Source organism: Vulpes vulpes, chromosome 1 (genome assembly GCF_048418805.1).
Source record: "Vulpes vulpes isolate BD-2025 chromosome 1, VulVul3, whole genome shotgun sequence".
Taxonomy (NCBI): Eukaryota; Metazoa; Chordata; class Mammalia; order Carnivora; family Canidae; genus Vulpes; species Vulpes vulpes.
In genome coordinates, this window is record NC_132780.1 from 103,041,595 (window position 1) to 103,066,019 (window position 24,425).

General features: G+C 46.1%; 1 protein-coding gene across 35 annotated transcripts in view; it reads left to right on the forward strand.

Annotated features, from left to right (window-relative positions):
- ST3GAL6 (ST3 beta-galactoside alpha-2,3-sialyltransferase 6) overlaps nucleotides 1-24,425 on the forward strand; it is a 54,872-nt gene that overhangs the window by 26,805 nt on the left and 3,642 nt on the right. For 6 of the 35 annotated variants that reach the window (XM_072721377.1, XM_072721423.1, XM_072721430.1 and 3 more), the window contains 9 exons: nucleotides 4,168-4,288; nucleotides 4,440-4,539; nucleotides 7,278-7,355; nucleotides 9,491-9,594; nucleotides 10,677-10,740; nucleotides 17,019-17,114; nucleotides 19,753-19,939; nucleotides 20,049-20,186; nucleotides 23,472-23,624. In XM_072721377.1, coding sequence (XP_072577478.1) covers nucleotides 4,451-4,539; nucleotides 7,278-7,355; nucleotides 9,491-9,594; nucleotides 10,677-10,740; nucleotides 17,019-17,114; nucleotides 19,753-19,939; nucleotides 20,049-20,186; nucleotides 23,472-23,624 — 909 coding nt within the window. In that variant the 5' untranslated portion in view covers nucleotides 4,168-4,288; nucleotides 4,440-4,450. Of the gene's footprint in view, nucleotides 1-4,167; nucleotides 4,293-4,439; nucleotides 4,540-5,527; nucleotides 5,642-6,427; nucleotides 6,476-7,277; nucleotides 7,356-9,490; nucleotides 9,595-10,676; nucleotides 10,741-17,018; nucleotides 17,115-19,752; nucleotides 19,940-20,048; nucleotides 20,187-21,536; nucleotides 21,669-23,471; nucleotides 23,980-24,425 lie in introns of all 35 variants that reach the window. The other 29 variants (XM_072721384.1, XM_072721369.1, XM_072721390.1 and 26 more) reach the window with 13 other exon arrangements.

Genomic DNA, 24,425 nt, shown 5'->3' on the forward strand with positions numbered 1-24,425 from the left:
TAGAGCCATTTCCCTTCCGCGGATATCTGAATTCACCCTCTGGAAACTCCAGCCACCACATGGGAGCACTGTCAGGAAGTTATAGGCTAGAACTCTCTTTTGGGTTCCCCTCATGCCTTTTGTCTTGAGAAACAGGATGACACCAGGAATAGAACTGTGAGGAAGAAATGGTCAGACCTTAAGTCTATTTCTGTCTCCCAAACTGTGTGACCCAGGGCAGCTCAACCTCAGAGACTTTGAGTTTCCTCCTCCTTCATCAGGAAGATGGTAGCAACCTGCCATTTATCAAGCCCGGTTTGAGCCTTAAATGAAGTGAGGGACTTAAAAGCATTTTGTGAACTTTAAAACTCCACACAAATGAGACATGCTTTTTATTAAAGAGGAGGGAAAGCCGTTGCCAAGATTGAGCTCCCTTTGATGTATGGAGATTATTCATATGTCAGTCTATTATAATTTAAGAAGAAATAAGGATTTGATTTCTGCTGATCCAGCAGGAAGCTGGGTCTGTCAGGTTTAATGTCAAGATCTTGAAACTTCTTTTGATGATTGAAGCTCTTCTGAAGGCTTGCTTTTTTTTTTTTTTTTCCCCCTTAAAGCAGGCATTTTAGGTTAAATTCTGGTTTTCTTTTGATATCTTCTGTTCAAAGCAAAATGGTCATTCCATTTATGGAATTATAATTAGAGAATTTGTTTATTAGTGAAATTTTTTTTCCTACAACCAAGCAGAGGAACTATGCATGTTTATCACAAGGATATCCTGACTGGCCAAGTCTACTTTGCAACTTGGATGTGCTTTGTATTGCCCGTGAAATACAAGAGAGTGGCTAAGCTTCCTAGATTTTACTCAGCTGGTGTATGCAATGGCTCTTCAAGAGTTGGTGTAATTTTTTTAAAGGAAAAAAAATGCCTCACACTTCTGACTTTTCAGCTAAAACACATATTTGTGAATGAAAAACCACAAAATCTCGGTTACTTCTACTTCTGTGCTTTGCAAAATAATGTGCAGATTTCCCAAAGAGTTCGTTCTGGAGGACAGATGAGCAGATCGAATTATAAATATGGAGTTGTTTCTCTAGACCTTCATATACTGTTTTATCTTCCTTGTAGAATAGGTTTTTTAAGAATTGCTGGTACTCGTAAGTGGCATCCATGTTGGGTGTTTGCATAAATGATGTTATTCTAGGTGGAGCCTTGACTATTTGAGCACTTAAACAGATTGTTTTGTGACTACATTGGCTCATGGTAAGATACCTTCCAGGACAGTCATAAGTAACTCCTAAAACTATTTCAGGTACAAACAGGTGGATTCCAGAACTGAGTTACCAAATACCCCTGATGCCTGTGACCATCAACATATATTACAAAAAAAAGGGTTACTTACAGTGTATTTTCAAGGGAGTCGCAGGATCTATAAATAATCCCATTGTGTTCTTTGGAGTCTTTAATATGTATCCTATATTTGTGTTCGGGTAATAACCGCATGTGGGGCGGGGAAGAACTTTGCTAAGGTCACATCAATCAAAGGGATGAGACAAGCCAAGTCCACATCAGTTCCTCTGAGCACCGGTAGGCCTGTATTTTGTCGTCATGAAGCTTTGCTCATGGCCTTTGGTCAGCATTTAATATGATCTCGGCCTACGTGTACGACAAGTTGTCTTTCAGCACCCAGCTGGGCACCCACTTCCTTGACTTTTCTCAATTAACTCTACAAGGGAAAGGAAGGAAAACTACATTTGTTGAACAAATACAAGGGCCAGGCTCTGGGCTGGCTAACTTCTCTTTGATTCTTCAATTAGCCACTTCACAGATGCATCTAACATCCCAAACGCCTCAATGTCTTAGACTTTTATTGACAGTCCAAAGCTTAATTCTCCCCCATCACTTGGGTTTTACCAAGTTTTCAAGAAACCTAGAACCATACTTTTTCCTTTTTCTTTCTTTTCTCTTTTCTTTTCTTTCCTTTCCTTTCCTTTCCTTTCCTTCTTTCTTTTCTTCTTTCTTTTCTTCTTTCTCTTTTCTTTCTTTTCACCTACTGATAATCCTGCAGTTTATTTCTGGCTTTTTTAAACCATAAAGAACTTAAGGCAGTTTTTTTTTTTTTAAACCACAACATGTCAAGATAGCATACGTTACAAATGGATGAGGAAGACCAAACAGTGGAAAGAGATGCACAGGCCTGAGGAGATGGGAGCAGCAGACCTAGATATTTTTCACATGCTTTCCTCCCTTTGGTGTCAGAGGCCGTGGGGCTTCCTGCCAGGCCAGTGAGAACACCGTGTAAGGCTGCGTCAGGACAGGCCGAGGCTCACTTGGGCGTTGTCAAAACCCATGCATACTGCTACTTAGGCAAAGAGCACAGCTGACTTCAGTTTTAGGAAACCAACAGTAAAATACACAAACTTAGCGCATGTTTTGTGTCCTAGGTTGTGTCAGATGCCCATCCTTTGAGGTAATTTACCTCATAGCTCGAAGAGGTAGGCTGTGTGGTCTCCCTTGTAAACACGTGAGTTTACTTGGGGCTGGACGAGGTAAACTGTTTAACCTAAGCCCCCCCCCCCCCCCGCCGCCAAGCCAGGAGTTAGTGAAGTTAGAACATGATTCATGTCATCCGATTGCCAAGCAGTGTTGACTTTTCATGAGCATTATGTATCCTGAGTTAGAAGTATGTGTAAAGTTTAGCTCATTTAACTCCTCTATTTGCTTTCTCTTTACACAGGCATTTCTAACTCCCTTATAATAACGGCATGTAGGGGTGCTGCATACCGGTCTAGCCCTGAGAAGCCACAGCTGAAAGCAAGGGAGGGGAAACCAATCCCTGCTGGATAAGGACTGCTTAGCAGACAGTCCCCACACCGTCGCTGGCTCCAGAGGAGCCCAGCACAATTCTGACATTTGTTAAGATGATGCCACGTGATCAAAGAAAGCTTAAGTTATACTTGTTATCTTTGGCTTGTGAAGGCAAAGGAGTGTTTTATATTAAGAGTTCCACGTGCACTTACTTTACTGTCACAAGGGACACAGCATCGTATTATGTGGAAATGTATCTACCCAGACTCGCAGTGTCTACACTGCATTGCCCCGATTGAGGTTAATAGATACGAATAGGAGTGGGAGGAGTGGTAGGTGCAATTGTCTAGATGAAGCAGAAACTTCCTAAGAGGTAAAGAGTTGTAGTATACTTGTTTAAAAGCACCCGCATTGAAATCTATGATAAGAACCATATATTAGGGACACCTGGGCAGCTCAGTTGAGCATCTGCCTTGGGCTCAGGGTGTGATCCTGGGTCTGGGGATCGAGTCCCACATCGGGTTCCCTGCAGGGAGCCTGCCTCTCCCTCTGCCTATGTCTCTGCCTGTCTCTTGTCTCTCATGGATAAATAAGTAAGAACCTAAAACAAACAAAAAGGAACCATATATTAAATTTGTCCTTTTGCATTTAATTGCATGGGGAAGTGAGAACTTTCTCGGAAGCAAAAGTGAGAGCTAAATATGGTGAGGTATATATATATATATATATATGTATATATATGTACATATACATTCTATAAAGGGTTTTTAAATTTGTATTCAAAAGAGGGTTGTGTCCAGGTTTCTATCTAAAACTGTATAATGGACTATGTGGTCTATGTAGTGCCCAAGTAAGTAAGAAATTAGATAAATTTACCTGTGCTGTGATACTGAAAAATCAAATGGGTACAACCTAAAAGTATATAAAAATTGAAGATGTGGGAAGTACTTTTTAGTAGCTTTTTTCCTGTTTTTATAAAGTTGTGTGTGTGTGTGTGTGTGTGTGTGTGTGTGTTTGGAGAAGAAGAGAGAATCCTAAGCAGGCTGCACACCCAGTGTGGAGCCCAACTTGATCTCACAATCCGGAGATCACCACCTGAGCCAAAATCAAGAGTCAGACACTTAACCAACTGAGCCCTGTGGGCCGGGAGCTCCTCAGTTTTTAAAAGTTACAAAAAGGACTTGTAAAAATTACAATGTAGAGCATTTGAAAATCATTTTGAGCACCGAAGAAATGCAATGTTTGCTTACATCTTAGGGCATGTATTCACTGTCTACTGAGAGAGTGAAAATAGATATTAGTGTCTCTGAAGAAAGTTTTGGATATGGAGCAGATGTGCAAACTTTTGTTCTGAGTGAATTCTTTCCTTCTCTAATTTAGGAAAGTAGGATGGACGCCACCAGCTTTGAAACAATGGTGCCGTTTACTGGTCTACATGTCACGTTGGATTGACTTACCACTTGAGAGAGAAAAAAAAATAATTTTTTTCCCTGCAAATTTAGTAGGTATTTCCAAAAACAATAGGCGCACATCATGTAGGCCTCTGTTTCCCTTTCTCTGTTGATTCACTAATCTTGTATTTGAGCCTTTGTGTGAACCCATCTGCATAACAAACTATTGCCTTTTCTTGGGACTTCGTTCCTGTGTTTCAGGTGGGCCAGCCATGAGAGGGTACCTAGTGGCCATATTCCTGAGTGCTGTCTTTCTCTATTATGTGCTGCATTGTATATTGTGGGGAACAAACATCTATTGGTAAGTTTCATGGTTGCTCTTTATTTTTGTTTTATTCTAAGGAATTTATTTATTTGAGAGAGAACGATGGGAGGAGGGACAGAGGGATGAAGGAGAGAATCTCAGGCAGATGCTGTGCTGTGCATGGAGCCTGATGCAGGGCTTGATCTCACCACCCTGAGATCATGACCTAAGCCGAAACCAAGAGTCAGACATTTAACTGACTGACTCAGGTGCCTCATCATTCTTGCTCTTTAAAAATAATTCCCAAACTAGTCTTTCACACAGACCCAAAGATGCTACTGGGGGGAAATAATGTATATGGGGGGAATATATATATATTTATAAATATATTTTTATTTTTATATTTTTATATTTCCCCCAAGTCTTTAACATTTTGAGCCTTTTTCTTTCCATTATAAATTGGGGTTTTACCATTCTAGTAGCTTACATGTCATGCTCTAACGGTTTAAAAACTGATAAAACAGCACCTTCTTTTTATTGACTTTTCAGTGGAGCAGTGATGTTGTCTTTGAGACATGACGTTTTTCTTTATATAATATTTCATCGTCGTGAATTGATGGACTAATTCTTGGACTCAGGGGTCCTTGACTACTGTGCCTAAGATGCTTGGATAAGAGATTGTTGACTAAAATATAAACACCGTGTATGGTTCTCTTCGTTAAAAAATATTTGGTGAATGATGGTGAACATACTTTATGAAACCACATTGACTGGAAACGTCACATATAAAACTTTGAAGAGGCACAGGTAGTTTTATGGCAGAGAAAACTTACAAGCTTTTTATCCTTTTCCCTCTTATCAGCTCTTTGACTAGGAATAGAGTCTTGATGACCTTTAAATCCTGAGTGGATGGTAGTATATGATATCAAACTAAATCACAATGTAATTTCCTGTCTTAAACTATGAGTGCCCTTTGCCGGCTTTTTAATAGGAGATCCTAGATCACGTTTCTGGTTTTTTTTGTTTGTTTGTTTTCCCCTACTAGATAAAAAAAAAAATGCTTCTGAATTTATTTCACCACTGGTTGTTTGAAAAATTATTGTAATGCTCTTCATGGAAGGAAGTTAGGCAAATGGTCACTGGAAAAACCCAATGCCAGGTAGGTAGGTTTGGGCCTAAGTTTCTAGGCTTTGGACTTAAATACCGAGCTAGGGGACTGAGGAGTTTTATTACCCTGTGAGGGTTATACCATGGGGATCTCTCCTTCCATCTTTGCCACATGCTATCTCTGTACCACACTTAGTAATGGAAGACAACAGGAGAGAAAGCAAAGAGGTTACTAGATACTAGATAGCGACTTCTCTACAAATCCTATTGTGTGTCGGGGTGGGGGGAGAATGATAAAGAAGACAATGTAAAGAATCTGAATTTCGTAGTCTTTTGTTATCAGAGTTTGAGGAGTGTTTATGACACTCGAAAGCTAACACATCACTCCAGTCACGTAAAGTCCTGTAGGACGTTACCCTGGTGGGTTTGTGCTGTGAACTTGATTCCTTAAGAATTATTTAAGACTGGGGTGTCTGGGTGCCTCGGTTGGTTAGACGTCTGCCTTTGGCTCAGGTCATGATCCCGGGGTCCTGGGATCAAGCCCTGTGTCAGGCTCCCTGCCGGTGCTCTCTCTCCCTCTCTCAAATAAATAGATAAGAATTATTTAAGACCGATAACTTTAAGCCACTTCAGAGCTTGTGTTCACAATATCCTAAAAGTTTTTCTGTTTTAAAACTTTAGAAACCAAATAATGTCTTATACTTCATTTTTTTTTTTAATTTTTTGAAAAAAATTCAAATTTTTATTTATTATACTTCATTTTATCCTCTGAATATAACTTGGTGTTTATGGTCTAATGTGCTGGTCCCCCATATTTATGTACCTTCCTTACATATAGGTCGAGGGATTCTTGCCACTTGGGGTATTCACAAAAGATGTTTCTCTGGTAAGAACTTTAAACTAGCTTTGTCATTTAGAAACCTAGCAGTTCCAACTGAAGGGATTTTTTTTTAACAACAACGACAAAAAAAAAAAAATTGAAAATTGAGGCCTGTTCTTTGAGTTGGAGTCCCATGATTGTAGAAGAACATTGGTTAGTTGTTTAAGATTAGTTGTTCCTGTAATTGGTCATTAATACGTTCTTCTGTTAAGCAGTATTGAGGCTGGCTGAATCTGGATCCCACCACCCTGTCCCCTTCGTTTATTTGTGTTGTCGTGCTCTGTCTTGTTTGACAATACCCTTTTAAGTTGTTGAGACAAGCGCTCCATTCAGGCGACCCAGAAGGGCCTAACCTGTGCCAGGAACAGAGGAGAGTCCCATAGGACTCTGAATAGTGGGATTTGTGGCGTCCAGATGACAAGGCTTGTCTGGGGAGCTGCAGGTCTGTGTCTCTGTGGCAGGTGTCCCCAGATGGGGCCGGAGGACGGGCTGCTCAGGCTCTGGGTGGGGGCACTTCTGAAAAGTCAGCCTCCTTGTGGCGTCCACAGTGTGGTAATCCTAGGCCTTCTCGAAGGCCCTTTGTTCCCTGCTCAGTGAATTATTTCCAGGTGGCTTGCCACCTCGGCCTTTCTCAGTCTCGTGCCTCGTGTCCGGCGTCCTCAGACATACGCAAGGGACTGTCCTCTCGGGGGCTTCTGGGAGAAGGCGTCCTCCCGGCGCGGGCACCGAGCGGACTCCCAGGGCCTTGGCTTTCCTGGGGGCGGGCTGCCGGGTTCCGGTTTCTGACTGAGCCTACTTTGTCTCCTAGGGTGCCACCTGTGGAAATGAAGCGGAGAAATAAGATCCAGCCTTGTTTAGCGAAGCCAGCTTTTGCCTCTCTCCTGAGGTAAAAATAACAAAAGAACTTGACCCACAAAATGTTCAAAATGCGTTTGTGATCATTTTTCAACCCCCCCCCCCCCCCATGTAAATCCTTGTGGTAGAAAGTCGACACTCTGTGTTTAGGGAAGAGCTTGAATATCCAGCCTCCTTTTTGTGCTTTTAGTCAGATCTGCATCTATTTGCAGCAAAGGCCTTGAAGAGCTCAGTCAGCCCAGTGCTCCTCTCACAGGTGAGATTAGAGAGGCCTGTTTGTGTCGGATTATAGACCCCAGTGAACTGTTTCTCAGGGTTGTATTTCCTCCTTGGTTGTTCCCATGTGATTTCCCACCCTTCGTGTTCTGGGGCTGTTTCTCCTTTGCCTTTAGGTTAAACTTCTGTGACGAGAAGTTTTTCCTGACTTTGAGGGACTGGATTTCAGTGAGGTCCTGGGAATGTAAATCATGATCGTTATGGGGTTGTCAGGAGTTGCACGATATCCACCAATACTCTTTCCCTCTGTCCCCTCAACTCTGACACGTTGCTGGTCAACGTGCTTCTAGAGAAATAGAAATAAATGACAGTCTGGTCACATTTAATTATATAAAACAGGGACAGGCTTTTTAACACTTTGGCCATTAAGGATCAAAAACCCGTGTGTTCTCTTAATTCTCTCCCTGCCCCTTTTCCTTACTGGTTCCTAACCTTGTGGGGCTACACATTCCTTTACCATCAACTCTCTAGGAGACTGCAGCTTCATCGGACATTTCTGCATCTGATCACAGCTGCGCCGTGGCTGCCTCTGGCCTTCCCATGGGTGTGTGTCCAGTTAGGTTTTAGGCTTTTTTTTTTTTTCTTTTTTTTCTTTTTTTTTTTTTTTTACCATGACCTGTAGTTAAGAAATAGGTTTTACTTTGGAACCCAGTAGACACTGGGGATAAATAACGTTTTACCTGGGAACCCAGGTATTTAAATAAGGCTGCCCCCCCCCCCCCCGGGACCGGTATCACTGTCCCCACTAAGTCTGGGGCACAGGTGCAGGGAGGGCTCATCCAGAGTCTGAACACGCCATGAGGTCTAACTCCACCCTTGTCCCAGGTTAGTGGCTCCTGAGCGGCACACTGTCACCCCTACTCCACTGCTCTTCGTTGCCTTTTTAAAAACTTACGTTTTTGTGTTTAAATTCAATTTGCCAACATATAGCACGTATTGCCTTTGTGTGATGCAGCCCCCGAGCCCCTCCGAGGCGCTCTCATCTGCACCTGCAGTTTTTAGGCTAAAAGAGGGCAGAGCTGATAGACTGGAAAAGTGGGGCCAAGTGTGGGGATAGTTTGACTTGTTCCTTTAATTAAAAAAACTTTCTCCCCCCCCCCCCCCCATGTCCTACTGGTTCCGTAAAAGTCCTACGGAGTTGAACTTCCTTCAATCATTTATTAACCATAAGTAGCCTGCTTACTCTGTGCTGGCTGCTAAAAGTCGGGGGCAGAGGCGGAGCACGTCCTGCTCTCTTCAGCCTGGCTCTGGCCCCTGAGTGGGCCCGGGGGGCTGTGCAGGGCACAGCAGACAGGACGCCCACCGTCCTTGTTCTTAAGCAAGACTGTTGTTGTTTTTATTTTGTTTTGTTGTACTTTTTTTTTTTTTTTCTGAGCAGGTTTTAATAGATCAGAGCAGTGTTGTATCCTTGGTGCATTGAACTTTTATCATCTTTTTATAAGTTTGTACCTACAGTAGTTTTAAATTTGGGAGCAGCTTAGCATCCATGCTTTTGTTTTCCCTTTGTGGATAACATTTTATCACTTACTGTTGGTTTGATTTTAAATTTTGATCCCCCCTTCCCTCTCCACCCCACCCCCAAACCCTCCCCCCTAAAGCTGTGACATAATTTTGGTTCCACAGCCTGGAAAGTGTTTCCGTTCTGGTTGTGTAGTTCCACTGCATATTCCATTCTGTGTGATGTTTGAATATCATCGGAGGTGATTTTTTTAAATTAAAATAATAATCACACCTTCACATATGGTCACTGTAATCAAGGCGAGCACGCTACTGCAGTTGTCATCAGCTGTTATTTTATTTTATTTATTTATTTTTTTTATCAGCCATTATTTTAGAAGGGCTGCAGAGGGGGCAGGCATTTGGGAAAATCACTTTTTCCTTTCCTTGCAGGTTTCATCAGTTTCACCCTTTTCTGTGTGCAGCTGATTTTAAAAAGATTGCTTCCTTGTATGGTAGCGATAAGTTTGATTTGCCCTATGGGATAAGAACATCAGGTCAGTAATATCATTCTTTACCCGACCCTTTTAATGTGAGTGGTGTTTGATGTGAGCCACATGTTGATGTGATTGTAAGGCCTTTTCATCTTTCTGCTTCGTAATGATCTCTAAAGGAAATGATGTGGGGATGGGATGAAGGGCATTAAATTTTAACATAGAAATCCCTGCTCCTTTTTGAGGCAGCGAAGAATTTAAGAATAAAATGGTAGGTTTGTTGTTTTTATTGAGAAACTTCTGCTTTTTACTTCAGTGTAGCCGTAGTATTATTAGGATACCGAATAACGTTCTGATGCCTTATTTTATTCCAGCGTGGAATGAGCAGGATAACCCTGTGGGTTGGGTTAACGTCCTCCCTGAATCCCTTTTTGCCTCTTGGCCTCTGGGTTTTGTTTTATGTCATCCATTTAAGTTCTAGCTCTGGGTGTCTTATTTTGCTAACTGGTGGCTACTTTACTTTTGCTAAATTGAACGAGAATTACTCCATCTACTAATGACGAAATGGTTCACCTCTTTGCTTATTGGCCACTGAACCGGCTCTATGTAGCTTGATGGTGTAGATTATTTTTGAGAGACCCTCAGAGCCCAGGAGGTGACACGCTTTGTTTTCAGAATTAGATTTTGCATATTCAACTGACCTTATTTTGTGTATGTGTATGGTGTGTGTGTGTGTGTGTGTGTCTCAAAAATGCATTGCAGTGAATTTGATAATTTGCACCTAAACTTACTAAATATTGGCTTCTAGACGAATGTCAGTTTGAAAGGCTATATTTTTTAATATCTGATGTTGGTCTCTTGGGGATTACTTTCTTATGATTGTTTTCAAATTAAGCATCTCTCTCTCTCTCTCTCTCTCTCTCTTTTTCCTGGAGTTTTTGGAAAGTGTCCTTAGAGCACTTCTGAGTGTGCCTGTTGAGCTGTGCTGGCTGATTGCAGTTGCCTCATTAATTTTCACCACAGAATAAATCCATGGAGCTGCACCAGTTTGAAATGGGCTTGGGGGAGGGAAGCGGACAGATGGCTTACTATGTGCCTAAGAAGCCATGAATCCTTTTATTTATACCACTCCATTTGTTTTCCAGCGGAATATTTTCGACTCGCTCTTTCAAAACTGCAGAGTTGTGATCTCTTTGATGAGTTTGACAAGTGAGTTGATTTCCTTGCTTTTGTTTACTTTTAGTTTTAGCTAATGTGGTTCAAAATGTGGGCCCCAATGTAAAACGTCTTCACTCAAGAAAGTTTCTTCGTATCTGTGCCTACCTAAAACGTCGAGTACGTATTTCTACGGTACGTCCAATAAACACTACAAAGCTAATTTAGGAGCTGCCTAACTGATTGTCTCAGAAGTTTGCAGGGAGTGTGTGGTGAGCCATGCTAGTTCCAGGTCAGGATATTTTAAGCCACATTCATCATGTCCAAGTTGTTGTTACCGCAGAATTAATTCCTGGCCTCTGTGAACCAGCTCATGGCCCCTCCATGGGCTGTTTCCTCTGCCTTCCTGTGTATCCTATAACTGCTCCTGAGGATCCTTTTTGTTTCACTTGAGTGTTGGATTTCAGAAGCGACTCTCTTCCTTTTATTCAGAATTTTACAGGAGGGAGGCAAACAGCTTGATCAGATAATGTTTTCTGACTACAAGAGGTAGTTTAGTTTGTAGAAAAATCTGGTGTCATGTGAGCCCTGTGGGAATGAACTTGCTCTTAAATATAGACTCCTTTGCAGGTGTACTTACTTGGATGGAGGTAGACTCTCTTCACACATTTTAAAGCTACATTTTAGGATCTGACCAGTGGCCCAGTGGGATGGTACAGGTGGTCTGCAGGTGGCCCAGTGGGACGGTACAGGCCTCCATTACAAAGGGAAATGACTGGATCTTTCCTCTTGCTCAAGTGGACAGAGGTGCTCGTTAGCAGATACATAAGTGAGGATACTGGAGGAGGTGTGAACATGGAGTTGGTTTCCAGAACAGTGCTAGGTTTTGTCTGAACGTATCTCCTTTTTCTGTGGGAGCCCACATTATCAAATTGTGGATTATGTCATAAATGTTGCACATTTAAGCTTGTCCTTACTTGTTATAATCTGAAACTGTGCCATAAACTTAATTTCAAATTTTTATCACCTTTCAACAGCAACCACGTATGTTCTTTTTTAACCTAAAGTTCATAAAACTCTAATGGGTAGGATATTGTTTTTGTGCAGACCTTTGGCATACGTGCATTAGGTCACACTTTGTCATTTTTACTACTGACCAACACTCCCTTCCCCCCCCCCCCACCCCACCCCTGGGGCCATGTTCTTAGCTATGATCAGCAGGGACCTGGACTGTTCTTTTTTTTTTTTTTTTAATTTTTTAAAAGGTTTTATTTATTCATGAGAGACAGGCAGACACACAGGCAGAGGGAGAAGCAGGCTCCATGCAGGGAGCCCGATGCGGCATTTGATCCCAGGACCTGGGGATCATGCACTGAGCCCCCCAGGTGCCCCGGGACCTAGGCTATTCTACCGTGAGTCTGCTGTTCCTATATACACAGCTTCTTCCTCAGTATGCGGTGTGATGGCTGGACTTGCAGCAGTCACATCTGCATTCTGGCCAGGAGGGAGGAGTCAAGGGCAAGGCCCTGCCTCTGTCAGTCAGGACTTGCCACCCGCCTAAGGACATTGCCCAGAAGTCACAGACAATACTGGATGACATCCAGGGTCCTCAGCTGCTGGAGCCAGTTGACACCAGCGTGAGAGCTGTAGTTCTTTCCAGTTCCATGTTCAGTGTCATCAAAGTAGGAAGGTGAATGAGCCATTTGGGGAATATTTATACCCTGGAGAAATTGGCAACACTACAAACCAGGCTTCTCCTATCCCCCCTTTTTTTTTCTCCCAGAGCAAACTGATGGTTTCACATTTGCTAGCAGCCACCGATTGCATCCCATCGGTTAGGGCTACAGTCACAGGCCACACGTGGCTGGAAGTTGGGCAAGGAATGAAGCCTAAAAAAAAAAATTATTAATAAAGTGGCTGTGGCCCACATTTTAAAAAGTCCTATTTTGAGGGACAAAGGAAACATGATTATTGAGGGGCCACTGGTCTCCACCTGTCTCTCTGTGCCTGGTAAATATTTAGGATTCTGAAGTCAGTTATGTAACCCTAGACCAAGCCAGCCGTGGTTTGTCTCTTGAAGAATTGGTTGTCTGTGGAAGCTTTTGTAGAACATTTTGAAGTGGCATTTCTTTTTTTTTTTTAATTTTAAAATTTTATTTTTTTATGAAGCGACCCCTTTCTTAAAGATATTTTACTCACATGTGTGTAAGTAGGGAGAGGGGCAGAGGGAGAGAGAAGCTCAAGCAGACCCCAAGTTGACTGAGGAGCCTGTTGTAGGGTTCCATCCCGCGACCCTAAGATAATGACCTGAGCCAAATCAGGAGTCAGCTGCTTAACTGACTGAGCCACCCAGGTGCTTCCCCACCTTGCCCCCACCCCACTCACCCTGTGCCCATGAAGTGACATTTCCTATGAAGGACTTCTTTTATTTGCCATATTGGCTGGTAATGTTACTAATGTAACTCTGAGGCAGAGAGAACCTTTCCCCAAAGCTACTTCCGTCAAGAACTTGGGCGAGAAATAAGGGAGGAAGGGAAGAGGAGTGTGTGTGTTCGGCCGTGGCACTGAAAGACCCCTGGAGCTACACGGCCCCATGCTTGCTCTTTGCTTGGCCTCCTCCCTTTGCTAACCACTGCCCCCCCTCCCCCTGGCCACCAAAACAAAACAAAAAACCAGACTCCCCTGTTCTTTTTCTAAGTTTTTGGTCACTTAGTAATTAGTCATTTGCCTCCTTATGTGCAATCATAACTGTTAGGAAAATACTTGCGTTGCAGAAAATTGCCTTTTGCCCTAATTTTGTAACCGGGATTCTCTATGAACCAGGGACCCCATGCAATGGGAAATGTGCATCACCCATTTTTATTCCTCTTTTTACAGGGAATATAAGTCTTGGGCTTTTCCCCGTGTATCATTGAGCTTCTCTCCTGAGCAAGGCCCAGCAGGTTGGGGCGGGTGAACAGGGGGGCACCGTGCTGTCCTGTGAAGAGTCCCGATGACTCATGCTCCCCTCCCCTGGCGGTGTTGCCTGGCCTGAGAACCAGACTCTAAAGTGGTGAATCCTGGAGCCCGCAGAGGCCTAGTCCAGCCCAGCCCTCTAAAGGGGAGGGAAGTGAGGCCCAGAGAGGTTATAGGGACGGTGGAGGGAGGCCTGCAGACTTCTCCTGTTCTCAGCACCTCCCTCCACATTTTAACAAGCAGAGAAAAGACCAGAAAGACCCCACAATTGAACATCCTTTTTTTACTTAAAAGATTTACTTATTCGTGAGACACAGAGAGGCAGAGACCCAGGCAGAGAGAGAAGCAGGCTCCGTGTGGGGAGCCCGAGGGGGGATCCCAGGTCTCCAGGGTCACGCCCTGGGCCTAAGGGAGACGCTCAACCACCGAGCCCCCCAGGCACCCCGACAAGCCGTTTTTAAAACCAATTAGAGCAACCTTTTCATGGTGTTCTTGTTTTTTCGTGTTCCTCCTTTTATGGAAATGCGCAGACTGGGTGTGAGGCGGGGACTTTGGCCGCAGAGGAGGGACGTGACCTGGCGGGGAAGGGGGAGCTCGAGGAACGGGGGTGGGGGGTGGGGGTGGGGTGAGGTTGTCGGCAGGCGGGGCCGCGGGGATGCCCGGCTCTTGGGGACACCAGGCCTGCTCCGTGCCTGGCGCGGGCCCCACGATCCTGGCCCTCGGTGTGTGCAGGGGGGGGTGCTGGTGGCTGAGGCAGGGGACCCCGTGACCTCGGGACCCCGGGCGGGGGCCCTCGCGGTGCAGCGGGGAACCGGGGACCTGCCGCCCGGCCCGGGCGGCCTCGGCGGGGCCTCGTGGGAGCGCGGCTCAGGAGCGGCTGCACGAGGGGCGGCCCGTGGGGGGCGGGGTGTGGCCGGGGCCGCCCCGGGCAGCTCGCAGGTCCCTTCCCTCCGCTGCTGGGGCGTCGCAGCCCTCTAAGCCCGGCCCCGCGCCTCGCCTCGCCTCGCCTCGCCTCGCCCACCCCTGAGGACGCGGGAGGAGCTTGCGGGGGGGGGGGGGGGGGGTCGGGGGCAGCTCTCCAGCCCCCGGGGGCTCGGGCCTCGGCGCCCCGCGTCCTGCCCCCCCCCCCCCCCGCGCAGGTGCAGCCCGCGGGGCGCCCCAGGGCCTCGACCACAGGCAGGGGCCGGGCGGGGCGCACAGCGGGGGCGGGGCGCGGCAGCGGGACTCCCTCCCGGCGTCGCAGCGGGACGTGCGGGACGGCCACCTCCCCAGGAGGCCCGGGGGCTCCGAGCCGGGACCCTGCCACCCCCTGGGAGCGGTGGGGACCCGCGGCCCCTCAACACCCCCCGCGGGGCAGCCCCGGGCCGGCGGGGGCGCCTTGACCTTGCCTTGACCTTGCCTTGACCTTGCCTTGACCTTGCCTTGACCTTGCTTTGACCTTGCCTTGACCCGGGCCTCCGCGCTGCCGCCGCCGCCCGTGGGCAAACCGGGAAGTGTCGGGGAGCGCGGGGTCGGGGCGCCGCAGCCTACGGGGAGGCCCGGTCGGTGCCCCAGTTGGGGCTCTTCTCCCGCAGCCCCGTGCGGTGTCGGGAGCCGCCGTCCCGTCCTCCCCGAGGTGCTCGAGGTGCCGGCCTCGCTCGGGGGCAGGGAGGGTGGCGCCAGCCTCAGGAGGCCCAGCCCCTGACGTGCATTAAAATGAGCCCCAAGGTTCTGGAAGAGTCAGACCAGCTGTGTGGGTGAGACTTGCCCTTGTTACAGAGCAGGCGGGGTGAGTCCGGGGAGGAGGAGGAGGGTCCCCCCCCCCCCACACACACACACAAAGGAAAGGGTTTGGGCTGTTTGCCAGCGTTCCCCTCCCCTCCGGGTCCCTGGTCGCCAAGCAGAGCAGCAGGGGGAACCTCGCCTTCCTGGAATCCTCGAGCCCCTTGTGGGCTGCCCACGGTGGGAGTTTTTGGGGGTACGTCCTCCAGGAGTGCCCGGACAAGGTGGCCCTAACCCAGTCTGACGCCTGCCCTGCTCTGGATCTTCTCCTTTGTATGACCAAATAGACAGAGTCGGACGTGACTCTTCGGTTGGGGAGCTAAGAGACCCAAATCAAAATGCGTAGAAGAGCATTTTCCAGCACTTCAAAGCTTCCCAAATAGGTGCGCTAAGCAGCAGATCCCAGTGGGGAAAGTCAACTTACGCATCTGTGGTGCAACGTGTACGTTGTCCCTTCTTAACCCGACAGGGCCAGCGCTCGGCTCTTTTTAGTTACTCCTGTATTCTCTGGGATTACTTATTCATTCAAGTTTATTTAAGTAATCTCTACACCCAATGTGGGGCTTGAACTCCCGGCCGGGAAGTCAGGAGCCACATGGTCCTCCAGTTGAGCCGCCCAGGAGCCCCAAGTTGACAGATGCTACAGTACTTGTGATTCTGCTACTCATTAATTTCCGAAGAGCCTTATGGTCTAGAGTTCATCCGGTCTGCTTTATTTCATGATTTCTAGAAGCAGTGTTTTGTTTTGTTTTGTTTTTCTTTACACTTTCATGTCATGAAGGCTTTGGAAAGCCAGGCTCAACAGGCTTCCCCTCTGTAGCCTCGTCCCCCAAAGGAGAGGGACATGATCTGTGTTGTCCTTTCTCCAGGCCAGGTCGGGTCTGCGGAGAGCTGATGGTACACAGTCCGGGGCCCTGGGCTGATCCCCGCCAGCAGCAGGAGGTCCCGCTTCGTCATCTACTCGAAAGCTGCCAGGAACACCGAGTGAACTTGTAGTTTACGTTGGTTAAGCTCCAAGGAGCAGTACGTGTTTGGGGAACTGAAGGGCTCACGGGCAGGGCCAGGGAGGCTACACCTTCCCCACCGGATTCCAAACTGTCCGCGCACTGATAAGATGTGGCCGTGACCCAGAGCTGGAATCTCAGGATGCTCAGAGTGGGCATGCGACGTGAACACACTATCAATATTAACACGCAGGACCACAGGCCAGGTGGTGATTTTTGTCATCCTGGGATCTGGATGCAAATTCTGATTCTGCCTCTTGGGAGTACGACTTTGAAATGTTTGCCAGCACCTCTCTGAATGCTTTCTTCCTTTGTAAAATGGAAATATCGAGCGTGCCTGTCTCAGTAGGTGGTTAGGAGAATCACGTGAGGACTGTGTATGGACTTAGAAGCAACTGTCAGTTGCTAACGATCATGTACTTCCTGTGGAGTGTTATTTCTTGAATCTTGCGTCTAATGTATCCCTAGACATTTAAGTCACAATTGGTTCTTTTTCTACCTATGCAACAAGTGAAATTTGGTGTCGGGCTCTGGAAAGTCTGAAAGAATTCTTGGAATCACCCAGTTACGTGAAAGATGTCTCAACCTCTCGCTTGTCTGTTTGCCCAACAGTGTGCCGTGTAAAAAGTGCGTGGTGGTTGGTAATGGAGGAGTGCTGAAGAATAAGACATTAGGAGAAAAAATTGACTCCTATGATGTCATAATAAGGTAAATATAGTTCCTATTTGCTAATCTGGAATTGTTGCTAAAGAGTATGGTTTTCTATTTTAGTACGACTGTCATTTTAAAAGGAAGATGCTTAGATCTATTTAAGTCCATTACACAAGCGGTCTCTCAGTGGTTGGCTAGGGTAGGCCTAGATTGTCACATCATCTCCTTAGCAAATATTTATGAGGTCTCCTTACTATTCCAGGCACAATTCTAGCCACAGGGGGTAGAGCAGAAATAACAATGTTCTTATTCCCTGTGGAGTCTCATGAAGGGGGGAGAACACAGAAATTAAATAAGGAAATAGAAAAATAAAGGCCGTGCAGACAATACTGGGATAGATGACGGAATAGCTACCTTAGAATGGATGACCACTTTGAGGAGGAGACCTCCACCTGGACCTCAGTGATCGTCTATACCAGCCACATGAAGACGAGGGAAGAGCAGTCCGGGCAGCGGGAATGGTTAGTGCAGGTCCTGGGGAGGATAGGATCCTGGGTTTGAGAGAAGGAGCAAGCAAACCAGTGAGGAGGGAGGGCGGCAGGCTCCGGGAGAGCGGCAGGATCAGAAGCTGAAGAGTCAGGGAAGGAGCAGGCTGTGTGGGACTCTATAAACTGAGGTTACAACTTGGATTTTATTTTAAGTACAACAGGAAGGCTGAAGATTTTTAAGCAAGAGAGCAAATTGATCTGGTTCTGTTCTTAAAATATGTTGGCTGTAGCATGGACAGTGGGGTATGAGGGACAAGGATAGAAACAAAGAGGCCAGGGGGGTGGCTGTATTCAGGCAGGTGGTGGTGGCTTGGAAGAGGATTGTCACGACAGAGAGGTAAGTGGATAGATGGAGACGTGTCTTAGAGGTGGAGTTACCAGGATTTGTCACTCTAAGTGTGAGCGGAGGTGGGGTTAAAGGAACAGATGTCCCCCTCTGGGTTTCCGGCCTCAGAGACTGACTGGGTAGGGTCTCGAGGCACCATTTACTGAGTCGGGAGAAGCCTAGGGTAGGGACATGTTTGAGGAGAATCAAAATTCCTGTGTGAACATGTTCGGTTTAAGATGCTTCTAGATTTGAGGTGATGAGGCAGGTCGGCAGGTGGAGAACAGGTTCAAGGCTTGATGGAAGTTCAAGGCAGCCTGTTAGCGGAATTTAAACCACGGTCTGGGCAAGACTTCCAAGAAAGAGAGAAGAGGGTCCAGGACTGAGTCTTGACATACTCTATGCTTGGAGGTAGAGTAAAAAAGGGGGGGGGGGGTGGGGAGTGAAAGAGATGGAAGAGGATCCACCAGTGAGGTCAGGAGGGTTTCAAAGGAGAAGGGTTGTCAGCTGTGCGCAGCACTGGTCGGAGGTCCTGCGAGAGGAGGACGCGGAGTTGGCTATGGGCCTGGCCCCCCGAAGCCCACTCATGCTCCCCAGAAGCAGAGCTGGAGGCAGGATCTGGGGGTGCCCTGGGCAGCGAGGTCTGCAGGAGAATGACGGGAACAGAGGGGGAGGCCAGGGGAGTGTCTTGAGAAGTTCTGTGTGGGGTCCAGGAAGGAGCTGTAGGGGAGATGGTATGCACTCGAAGGAGGCTTTCCCTGGTTGCTCCTCTTGCAAAGGTCGGGGTGCCGGAGCCTGCCGTGGGCCGGGCCCGGGGTAGAGCGAGGGGCTGGGGCGCCAGGCGGGCTGGGCCCCTGCAGCGGGACGGAGACCTGGTGTTGGAGGGTGGCCAGGGGAGCCCCCGGGGGAGCGGGGAGCCGAGGCCACTTCTCGCTTTCCTCCCTGAAAGGTCACAGTAAGGTCATCCTGGGCTGTGTGGGGCGGTGCGTGGGGGGGGGGGAAGCCCCCACGCTCCCCGGATCACTGCCCATTTTGAGACCCTCGCGAGGGCCTTCCCCGCTGGGTCTAGACACCTGCTCCTCGGGCCCACAGCAGCCCCTGGTGGGGGAGTGCCCCGGGCACAGCCTTCACGGAAGTCGTGTCAAGTGTTACTGGGACCGTCTTGTGTTACACGGAGCCGGGGGCAAAGGGGGAAACCGTACCGCTCCCCCAGGGGCCGGTGTTGGGGAAACAAAGCCTGTGCCTCCTCGGCCGATGCACGAGGCACCGCGGCTGCAAACCCAGCAGCGGGTCTTTGTGGCCCTGGAGTTCGCTGTGCCAGTCGCATCTGCTTGGGTGCAATGAGGCAGTTTCAGATGGATTCCAGAGCTCCGCAGTTTTGGTGGCTCTTCAGATCACCTTCAGAGCCCTTGCCCGTCACTCCGTGTGCCACACCCTGTGTAACCCTGGGCAAGGAGCTTTCTCTCTGGACTGCAGGGCCCCGATCCAGGGGGTTCTGTCTGCAGGCCCTCCTAGGTCTCTTCTAACCCTAGCATGCTGTGGCTCTAGGTTCCCATTTTGTTTTACGCAGACTTTGGTTTTCCTGGGTGTAGGACTGAATTACCAGTGGCCCCACAATTAATTTTGAAAAAGCAGCCGTTTTTTGAAAGGGAATTATTTACTTGGCTGTTGTGTATTTAAAAAAACAAAAACAAAAAACAGTTGCCTTGTAGCTTTAAGCCCTGGGACCACTGGCTGCTGCTGTTTGTTCTGAAAGCTCTGAAACTGGGATGGAATTGGCTCACGCACTTGGTCTACATATTTTGTGTTTTACTACCCACAGAATGAATAATGGTCCTGTTTTAGGACATGAAGAGGAAGTTGGGAGAAGGACAACCTTCCGACTTTTTTATCCAGAATCTGTTTTTTCAGATCCCAATCACAATGATCCTAATACTACAGCGATTCTCACTGCTTTTAAGCCGCTTGACTTAAAGTGGCTGTGGGAAGTGTTGACGGGTGGCAAAATAGTAAGTTGGCAACATCCATCTGCCTTCCGATTACCTTCATTTTTTTTTCCACTTAAAAAACCAAAAGGACGACCACAATGTTCTATTTTGTGTTGTTCTTCTATTTCAGAACACTAACGGTTTTTGGAAGAAACCAGCTTTAAACTTGATCTACAAACCTTATCAAATCAGAATATTAGATCCTTTCATTATCAGAATGGCAGCTTATGAACTGCTTCACTTCCCAAAAGTGTTTCCCAAAAACCAGGTACGTTATTTTTCTTTGCACAGTTTCAAACTGAAGATCTGGCTAGGGGTAGGGTGGAGAGTTCCTAGGGTTCTCAGAAAGGATAAGCTACAGGACTCGGGGTGGCTTCTGAAGGCCACACCTGGGGCAGTGAATTAGGCAGCTGGGATATTATTTTTGTTTTTCAGATCGCAAGGAAAGAATCTTAGGTGGAGTGGGATTTTTTTGTTTTGTATTTTTTTTCTGGCCTCAGAGCCTTCTGGGGTCTCTCTCCTCTGTGTGGCCCAGCACCTCCTTTCTCAGAACCTGTCTTCAGTGTCATGGGAGGGAGCTGCTGGGCAGGCTATGCTGGGGTAGCAGGACAGCTAAGGACAAGCGCAAGGCTTTTCAGGCTCGAGAGAGAACTGTCTTGGATAAAAATATCTCAGCAAAGGGGACGAAGGACAAAGTAGCCATAATACTTCTGTGGTCAGAGGAGACACTGGCACTGAAGTCTGAGGAAACGTTGTTGAAACTCCAGATTCTTTAATTTAAAAGCAGTCTCCCTGACTTGGACTCCTGGAGCCCTTTGGTTTCCATGCCCCAGAAGACGAGACCCACTGGGCCCCTCCGGGGGCCCCTCCAGTGGCGGCCCAGACAGGTTTCTCACTTGAGGCCTGAGAAACTGACACAATAGCTCAGTTGACATGAGGTGTCCCCTTTTTGTCATCAGGGAAAATCCAAAGAGATAAACACACATCAGGTATCTTTTTTTTTTTTTTTTTAATATTATAAATTCTAAACTTTAGAACTATTAGATTCTAATGCTTATTATGAAATAAGTTCAAGAGAATATGTGTGAGTGTATATATATAAAAACTTATATATTGTTTAATATAGATTTGATTTTATATACATATAAAGAAAATCATCCTTCTCTTCCCTCTGTAACTCATTATCCCACAAGTGTGTTCTTTTTTTTTTTTTTTTTTTTGCCTTTTATATCCTTCCAGACTATCGTCTATGCATTTACAAACACCTACTTTTCCTTCAGTATAATTGCAATTCTACCGTGGATATTTTTTGCCATTCCCCCCTCCATTTAAATATTCCCCTATTTATAGATATTTCTGCTTGAATCCATGTTTTTTCCCTTCTATAAATTATGTAGAAATACACAGGATTATAGGGCTTTTCAGCCCACTTGTGTGATTTCTAAGACTCCTTGGAAGTGGAATTCCCAAGTCAAAAAGCATAAATGTTTCAAATGTAAGCCTTATTTCATAGTAATTTTGAGGGGAAACGACAGCTTCTGAATGTATGTTTTATGCCTTTTTTCACTCTTATTTCCTGCCAGGTAAGATCAGATACCACCTTTGTTTTTTATTTTAGGTAGTATCTCCAAAAGCATAGGAAGATCCTGATCTTAGAGACGATGCTAAAACTAGTTGTAACTAGATTAAAGTTCCAGTAGAATGTGGCATCCCAGAAGCCAAGTTGAGGACACAGCAGTATTTCAGAGAGGTCAGTTATGTGGGATGCTGTCCAGAGGTTGAGCACAAAGAACAAACCCTGGTTCTGGAAACGTGAAGTCATCCTGATGATGTGGACAAGAATAAAAAAGAAAGCCTGCTTAAACTAGGTTAAAGAGAACACAGGGCATGAGCAAGTGGAGGCAGTTCTTCAATGGCCTTTTGTTAGAAAAGGGAGCAGAGAAATGGTTGAAAGACACAGGATCAAGGAAGGTTGCTCTTGTGGTGGTTTTTAAAAGATGGGTGCCATGTTTATATGCTGAAGAGAAGGATTCAACAGAGGAAAATGAGGAGAGCAAGTGGGTGACTGTAGAAGCAGACTTGGGAGAGAAGAGATGGGATGAAAGAAGAAAGCGCGAGTGCAGAGGCTGGCCACAGGTAGCAGGGACATCGCCTGCACGTAAGAGGAGTGAGCGCTGAAAATACAGGTAAAGGTGAAGGTAGATTGGGAGCTGGGAAGACGGTATAGATTTTCCGTTAGTGAAATGAGGATTAAATTATCTGTTCAAAGGAGGAAGGAAGCTGATAAAGGTATAAAGTGGTCATGTTGGAGGGTAGGAATGGAAACTTACTAGGGGAATACTGACAGCCACTCGAGACTTTGGCCATGCGTGTCAGGTGTACCCAGGCAATGTTGTCTTCTCTTAGCTTGTTGTTCTGATCGGGTAGACTGAGCCAGGGTTAAGATTCCGTCAGGGGATAATCTATTTGTGGGTGAGAGGTGCACAAAATGGAAGGTCTCTGTAAGGGAGTGATTATGATGATGGACAGAAGAGGGAAAAAGTGATGGGATCAGGGAGGTTGGAGGACTCCCAGGTTTTTAACCCCAACCACTAATTTCCTTTTCTAGCAGATGGTAAAGCCTTACGGTGTTCACAGTAGGGCATGGGGTAAAGAAAAGCTTCTGCAAAAGGCAGTTTTCAGATGAGCTTGCCTCCTGGAGTTTGATATTATGGTGCTTCTTGGTTTTTTTTTTTTTTTTTTTTTCTCCTTCTCAAAATCATTGTGTTCTTTCCATGGACTCTAAGTCACACCTTTAATGGAAAGGAAGTCTCCTTAGACTGCTCTGTTAGAGTTTAAGATGTGTTTTGTTTTTGCCTTAGAAGGGCAGCCTGGTAAGAATTAAAAACTGCCTGTCAAACATTTGTCACTGCCTTCTCAGGAGCTGTGTATATGTGATGGGGATGCTTGTGTGGGTTCAGTTGATAAAGGTCCAGTCTCCACTGACTTTACCATGTATACATCTGGAATTTTTATTTTCTATGGAAGTTAGAATCTTACTATTTGTCATTGAAGTAAATTGACAAGTCTTTCCTTAGAGCTGGTTAAATTATTATAAAAGCGATCTATTTTAAGGCTTATGTGAATGAAGCCTTTTACCGTGATTCCATCCATTAGCAAACTAACCTTACGTTTCATGTACAGGTTCAAAATTCAGGCTGCTTTTTGTACAGGAAGCTTGGCTCCGCATGTTTTATAAAGTTGGGGTAGCAGCAGCATCCGTCTCCTTGAGCCTCAGTGTTTCTTCCTTGGATAGTTGTCCCCCGGGCTAATACTGCAGTTGAGGTGTATCGGAAAGATTTTCTAAGATTTCAGTCACATTTATATGCTTTTCAGGGTAGGAAATTAACTGGGGCCTGGGCCTTAGACACGATGAGGGTTGAACTTAGGTTTTTCTCACCTGAATAAGTGTTCAGAAGTCCTGGTTTTGTACAATGAGGTCACCCAACTATGCTTTGGAAACAAGGATCTTGTTTGAGTTTTAAAACCACTTTTTTTTCATTTCCCTCCCCAGAAACCCAAACACCCAACAACAGGAATTATTGCCATCACGCTGGCCTTTCACATATGTCACGAAGTTCACCTTGCTGGTTTTAAATACAATTTTTCTGACCTCAAGAGCCCTTTACACTATTATGGGAACGCGACCATGTCTTTGATGAATAAGGTAACACACACACACTTGGGTGTAATCTTTGACCTTTAGAGTCAGAAAGCCCCTGTTTTCCCTGAGGAAGTAGGTTTCGAGAGTCTGAGAGCTGCTTAACTCTACCAAGAACTACCACGAGCTGAAACTGGGACTCATATCTAGGGTCATTACTAGCACAGTAATTCCAATCTGTGGGCCTCAGACCCTTGGGAAAAGGACATAGTTATTAACTGACATCATCTCTGAACTATTTAAATCTACACCTAGAGGCAGCTTGCTCTTGATAATATCTCAAATTCACTTAAAAGCATGGCCATGGAACAGAGACACTTATCTAAGAGGACTGTGCACTGCAAGCACCATAAAGGAGAAGGTAAATTTGGAGTTGGGAAGATGATGTAGCTTTTTGCTGTGTTTTTCAAAGGTTTTTTTTTTTTTTTTTTTTAAGCATATATGAGGAAGTCTGTAACATTTTAACTCCATGAGGGAATATTCATAGTCAGAAAGGTAACAAACACTTAGAATAGAGCATGCTTCTTTTGAATGAAAACATCAGTGGTGGTGATTGGATCTCTAAGAGTTTTTAACTGGATGGGAAGTTGTTGTCCAGCTGAGGTTAGTGGCATATCACAAGTAATAGGACTAAATGTTATCTTTACATTTTTAATAGGGAAATATGAATGGTTTGCTGTACAGTATGTGGACATATCGTATGTAATCAGTCCCCTTAAGTCATCATCCCCACATACTACATACGCCGAGGAAGTGGTATTACTCGGGTTAGACCATAGGTTACCTCGTCTCCCACCCCATCGTGGG